The sequence below is a fragment of the Liolophura sinensis genome, chromosome 4 (genome assembly GCF_032854445.1).
Source record: "Liolophura sinensis isolate JHLJ2023 chromosome 4, CUHK_Ljap_v2, whole genome shotgun sequence".
Lineage (NCBI taxonomy): Eukaryota > Metazoa > Mollusca > Polyplacophora > Chitonida > Chitonidae > Liolophura > Liolophura sinensis.
The window spans coordinates 4,509,477-4,515,476 of record NC_088298.1 but is presented as its reverse complement, the minus strand read 5'-3'; the positions used below and the strand labels follow the sequence as shown (position 1 = coordinate 4,515,476).

Sequence of the window (6,000 nt, the reverse complement as noted above, 5' to 3'; positions counted from 1 at the left end):
TCAGACGACTGACTTTTCTATGCGTCAAAGAGATTTTGCATGCATTGATGCAAGGGGTGGCCACTTGCGATATTTATTGGTTTTTATATTGACTGATTTTAAAAATAATCAACTTCTTGTATACTCGGGGCCTCCGTGGCTCAGTCGGTTACCGCGCTAACGCAGCGTTAACGCTGGCTTCCTCTCCGGCCGTAAGTGGGAAGGTCTGCCAGCTACCTGCGGATGGTCGTGGGTTTCCCCCGGGCTGTGCCCGGTTTCCACCCACCATAATGCTGGCCGCCGTCGTATAAGTGAAATATTCTTGGGTATGGCGTAAAACACCAATCAAAAAAAAAAAAAAAAAAAAAATCTTGTATACTCTGCTCATTGTTAACCAAGATGGAATGGCTATTTTGGTACCCCTGCTCTGTTCACTTGTAAAATGATTGAGGGCTGCTTTGTCCGTTCTTACTCAAGACTTTCAAAATCTAAAGTCATTGGTGTTTTCAATATATTAAACGTCAGTTATCCTGTTTTTTTTGCTTTGGCAAAATAAATTTATTTGAACGTTTTGTAAAGTTTCTTTTGGTCGTCAGTTTATATTCTGATATGGTAATAACACGTGATGTTAAGATCAAGTAAAAATAAAAATGGCACAAAGGCCTATACATTTCATTTATACTTTCGGGTGTGTGTTTGTGTGCGTGGTGCTGTGTACAAACCAGCAGAATCCTACAGGAGGCCGAATTGACCATAATGGCTCCACATGACCATCAATTCATCACTGTTAAACACCCCATATATGTACTTTTTCTTTGCGATGTTTTAAATGTTTCATGAAATCCATATAAATGTCGCGATTTTGCTCAACATGATGACTATGCAACTCCTGGCCCAGTGTTATCTTTAGCGGAATTTATTTTTTGGATTTCTTTTTTCACGCTGTACACAAGAATATTTCAATTATAGGACGACAGCGAGCATGTTGAGTGGAGTTAGACACGGTTATACAGAATCTCAGATTTTGGACACTCCGTCCGTATATACTTACATGGTTATTACAGTCATTGTAAAACTGAAGAAATCTGGTGAAAAAGCGCTCTTTTAAAAGATTCAAGAGAACGCAGTGAAAATTTAAATAGCTCTTTTAAAAGTTCAAATGCCTTGTTTTAATTATTTGATTGGGGTTTAACGCTGTTTTGAAGAAGACTTGATTTGTGTTTTTGGGATGGGGAAGTCGAACTTCGTGTAGTAAATCACACTCCTTGGTGGCAAACATCGTAAACCTTTGTACCTAATAGCAGAAACACAAAGTGGCCGACTGCCTCAACTGCATGACATATTCAGTCCACATACGTCACTCTTCGCGCAGGCTAGGTGTGGTGCAAGCATTCACAGTTATTATATCGCTAAGATGTTTGCAATCAAAGCGCGAATCAGACACCCATATATTGCTTTCGACCTGGGCCTTATCCATGAAAAATTTATTTATTTATTTATTTGATTGGTATTTTACGCCGTACTCAAGAGTATTTCACTTATACGACTGAAAATTGGAACTGAATATAATTAAAGACGTACAGTGCAGAGTGCAAAACCAGACCAGCAACGACAGTATGATAGCTGGTAAATGAAACCGGTGAAATACGGCTTAGAATATCATGCCTAGACTGTCATTCCTGCATTATTAAAAACTGTCGTTCCTGCATTATTAAAAACTGTCATCATTCCTGCATTATTATCCCTATAATATATATATATATATATATATATATATATATATATATATATATATATATATATATATATATATATATATATATAGACTATATAACGACTTGGAACGTTTACGAATGTTATACGAATGTCGAACTTGTCTCTTAGACTGAAGAATGTGGCAAATGTAATGTTACGAAATAACATAAACTTACAACCACAAGTCATTACCCACACTTAACCTTGAAAAACAGTCACAAAATCACCTAGATCTTCTCTCCCTTCCTCCAGATCTCTGTTTTATACTGTAATTTGTGAAATTACAAATGGTTAGTGCGGTCTCCCATAGTTCCGTGTTCCGTCTCACTCCTTGTAAACGTCATTCGCCAGGGAACGCCGGCGAAAATGTTTAAACTGGATTTAGATTAAACACGCTGGCTGTTTGATAGAAAGGTGGTTCAGGTAAAAAAACTTTTTCCAGCAGATGTCGCCCTGTCGTAGTTTCGTATTTAGCCTAGCTCTGTTTACTTGACCTCGATCTGCACGAAGTCCATGGCATCCGTATGGCTGCTTGAAACCCATGTGCTACACCGCACCATCTTTATTTAGACCGCACGACGTGCTGAGGCAAGACTTCTGCTCACAGGGAGAGTTGTTTCTTTGTAACACATCACTGGATCGGACCGTGTACCTGAGAGAAATTATGAACAAAGTTTAAACGGAGATAGGAAAATGGCGCTTTGGACTACTTACAAAAACGCCGAATCCCGATCGAAGTCATCAGTGCTAATTACGCCACGATTAATCTAAAGCGGGGAAACGTTCCGCGATGAAACGTAGGGCAACAGGTAAGTTATACTATTTTTCCGAAGTTTTCTTCCCTAAAGATCCTGACGGTGAAAATAGACTCGGACAGTTCTAAGACACAAAATATACAATATAAATTTTAGCGGTGGTATTCAGGCATTAAAGTCACAAATTATTCAGCTGCGTTGTGAATATTCGAGATTATTCATGATGTACTTTCTGATTTCACCTTTTTCAAAGAAAATTGTGACGGTTACTGTTGTATTCACAACCTATATAGGGCCTAAATGTGTGGGAAGCTTAACTTTTGTAAGAGTTGTTACATCACTAGAAAAGAGTTTCTCAGAATATATAAATTTGGACTTGATGAACATAGGAATTAGTCAGAACAAATTAATTTGAACTACTACCCGGGATTAATGATTTGGTTTCAAGCTGAGATTCTCTACACAGTGGTCTGTAGTGGCAAGATGCGCTTATTTACACAAATGCCACACAAGTGGTTACATGTAATGTTCTCTAATGGAGTTACCCATTGAGAATAGGGGCATAGGATGGGGGTGGGGAGTGGGGATGGAGAGTGGTGATGGAGAGTGGGGATAGAGAGTGGGGATGGAGAGTGGGGATGGAGAGTGGGGATGGGAGTGGGGATGGAGAGTGGGGATAGAGAGTGGGGATAGGGAGTGGGGATGGAGAATGAGGATGGAGATTGGGGATGTAGGATGGGATGGAGAGTAGGAATAGAGAGTGGGGATGGGAGTGGGGATAGAGAGTGGGGATGGGAGTGGGGATGGAGAGTGGGGATAGAGAGTGGGGATAGGGTGTGGGGATGAAGAATGAGGATGGAGAGTGGGGATGTAGGATGGGATGGAGAGTAGAAATAGAGAGTGGGGATGGAGAGTGGGGATGTAGGATGGGATGGAGAGTGGGGATAGAGAGTGGGGATGGGAGTGGGGATGTAGGATGGGATGGAGAGTAGGAATAGAGAGTGGGGATTCAGAATAGGGATGTAGAGTGGGGATGGAGAGTGGGGATGGAGAGTAGGGATGTAGAATGGGATGGAGAGTGTCGATGGAGAGTGGGGATGTAGAGTGAGGGTGGAGAATAGGGATGTGGAAGGGATTGTGAGTGGGGATGGAGAGTGGGGATAGAGAGTGAGGATGGATAATAGGGATGTAGAATAGGATGGAGAGGGAGGATGCAGAATAAGAATGTAGGATGGGATGGAGAGGGAGGATGGAGAAGAGGGATGTAGGATGAGGTTGGAGAGTGGAGATGGAGAGTTGGGATAGAGAATAGGGATGGAGAGCGGGGATGGAGAATAGGGATGGAGAGTGGGGATGGAGAATAGGGATGTAGGATGGGATGGAGAGTGTGAATGGAGAGTGAGGATGGAGAGTGGGGATGGAGAGTGAAGATGGAGAATAGGGATGTAGGATGGAATGGAGAGTGAGGATGGAGAATAGGGATGTAGGATGGGATAGAGAGTGGGGATGGAATGGAGAGTAAGGATGCAGAATAGGGATGTAGGATGGGATAGAGAGTGGGGATGGAGAGTGAGGATGGAGAATAGGGATGTATGATGGGATGGACAGTGGAGATGGAGAGTTGGGATTGAGAGTGAGGATGGAGAGTGAAGATGGAGAATAGGGATGTAGGATGGGGGTTGGAGAGTGGAGATGGACAGTGAGGATAGAGAATAGGGATGGAGAGTGGGGATGGAGAATAGGGATGGAGAGTTGGGATTGAGAGTGAGGATGGAGAGTGAAGATGGAGAATAGCGATGAGAATAGCGATGTAGGATGGAATGGAGAGTGCGGATGGAGAATAGGGATGTAGGATGGGATTGGAGAGTGGAGGTGGACAGTGAGGATAGAGAATAGGGATGAAGAGTGGGGATGGAGAATAGGGATGTAGGATGGGATGGAGAGTGGGAATGGAGAGTGAGGATGGAGAGTGGGGATGTAGAGTGAGGATGGAGAGTGGGAATGGAGAGTGGGAATGGAGAGTGAGGATGGAGAGTGAGGATGGAGAGTGGGGATGTAGAGTGAAGATGGAGAGTGAGGATGGAGAATAGGGATGTAGAATGGGATGGAGAGTGTCGATGGAGAGTGGGGATGTAGAGTGAGGGTGGAGAATAGGGATGTGGAAGGGATTGTGAGTGGGGATGGAGAGTGGGTATAGAGAGTGAGGATGGATAATAGGGATGTAGAATAGGATGGAGAGGGAGGATGGAGAATAAGAATGTAGGATGGGATGGAGAGGGAGGATGGAGAATAGTGATGTAGGATGAGGTTGGAGAGTGAGGATGGAGAATAGGGATGTAGGATGGGATGGACAGTGGAGATGGAGAGTTGGGATTGAGAGTGAGGATGGAGAGTGAAGATGGAGAATAGGGATGTAGGATGGGATTGGAGAGTGGAGATGGAGAGTAAGGATGGCGAATAGGGATGAAGAGTGAAGATGGAGAATAGGGATGTAGGATGGGATTGGAGAGTGGGGATGGAGAGTGAGGATGGAGAATAGGGATGTTGGATGGGATGGAGAGTTGAGATGGAGAGTGAGGATGGAGAATAGGGATGTAGGATGGGATGGAGAGTGGGAATGGAGAGTGAGGATGGAGAGTGGGGATGTAGAGTGAAGATGGAGAATAGGGATGTAGGATGGAATGGAGAGTGAGGATGGAGAGTGGGGATGTAGAGTGAAGATGGAGAATAGGGATGTAGGATGGGATTGGAGAGTGAGGATGGAGAATAGGGATGTAGGATGGGATGGACAGTGGAGATGGAGAGTGAAGATGGAGAATAGGGATGTAGGATGGGATGGAGAGTGGGAATGGAGAGTGAGGATGGAGAGTGAAGATGGAGAATAGGGATGTAGGATTTGATTGGAGAGTAGAGATGGACAGTAAGGATGGAGAATAGGGATTGAGAGTGAGGATGGAGAGTGAAGATGGAGAATAGGGATGTAGGATGGGGGTTGGAGAGTGGAGATGGACAGTGGAGATGGAGAGTTGGGATTGAGAGTGAGGATGGAGAGTAAGGATGGAGAATAGGGATAGTAAGGAGAGATGGGATTAAGAGTGAAGATGGAGAGTGGGGATGGAGAATAGGGATGTTGGATGGGATGGAGAGTTGAGATGGAGAGTGAGGATGGAGAATAGGGATGTAGGATGGGATGGACAGTGGAGATGGAGAGTGAAGATGGAGAATAGGGATGTAGGATGGGATGGAGAGTGGGAATGGAGAGTGAGGATGGAGAGTGGGGATGTAGAGTGAAGATGGAGAATAGGGATGTAGGATGGAATGGAGAGTGAGGATGGAGAGTGGGGATGTAGAGTGAAGATGGAGAATAGGGATGTAGGATGGGATGGAGAGTGTCGATGGAGAGTGGGGATGTAGAGTGAGGGTGAAGAATAGGGATGTGGAAGGCATTGTGAGTGGGGATGGAGAGGGGATAGAGAGTGAGGATGGATAACAGGGATGTAGAATAGGATGG

The 6,000-nt window shown here is 44.4% G+C and overlaps 1 protein-coding gene across 1 annotated transcript in view; it reads left to right on the top strand.

Annotated features, from left to right (window-relative positions):
* The first annotated feature begins 2,418 nt into the window (after positions 1–2,418).
* Positions 2,419–6,000, top strand: part of LOC135464887 (chitotriosidase-1-like) — a 32,521-nt gene continuing 28,939 nt past the window's right edge. The window contains exon 1 of the mRNA XM_064742456.1: positions 2,419–2,543. Within this exon, the coding sequence (XP_064598526.1) occupies positions 2,525–2,543 (19 nt within the window). The 5' untranslated portion in view covers positions 2,419–2,524. The remainder of the gene's footprint in view (positions 2,544–6,000) is intronic.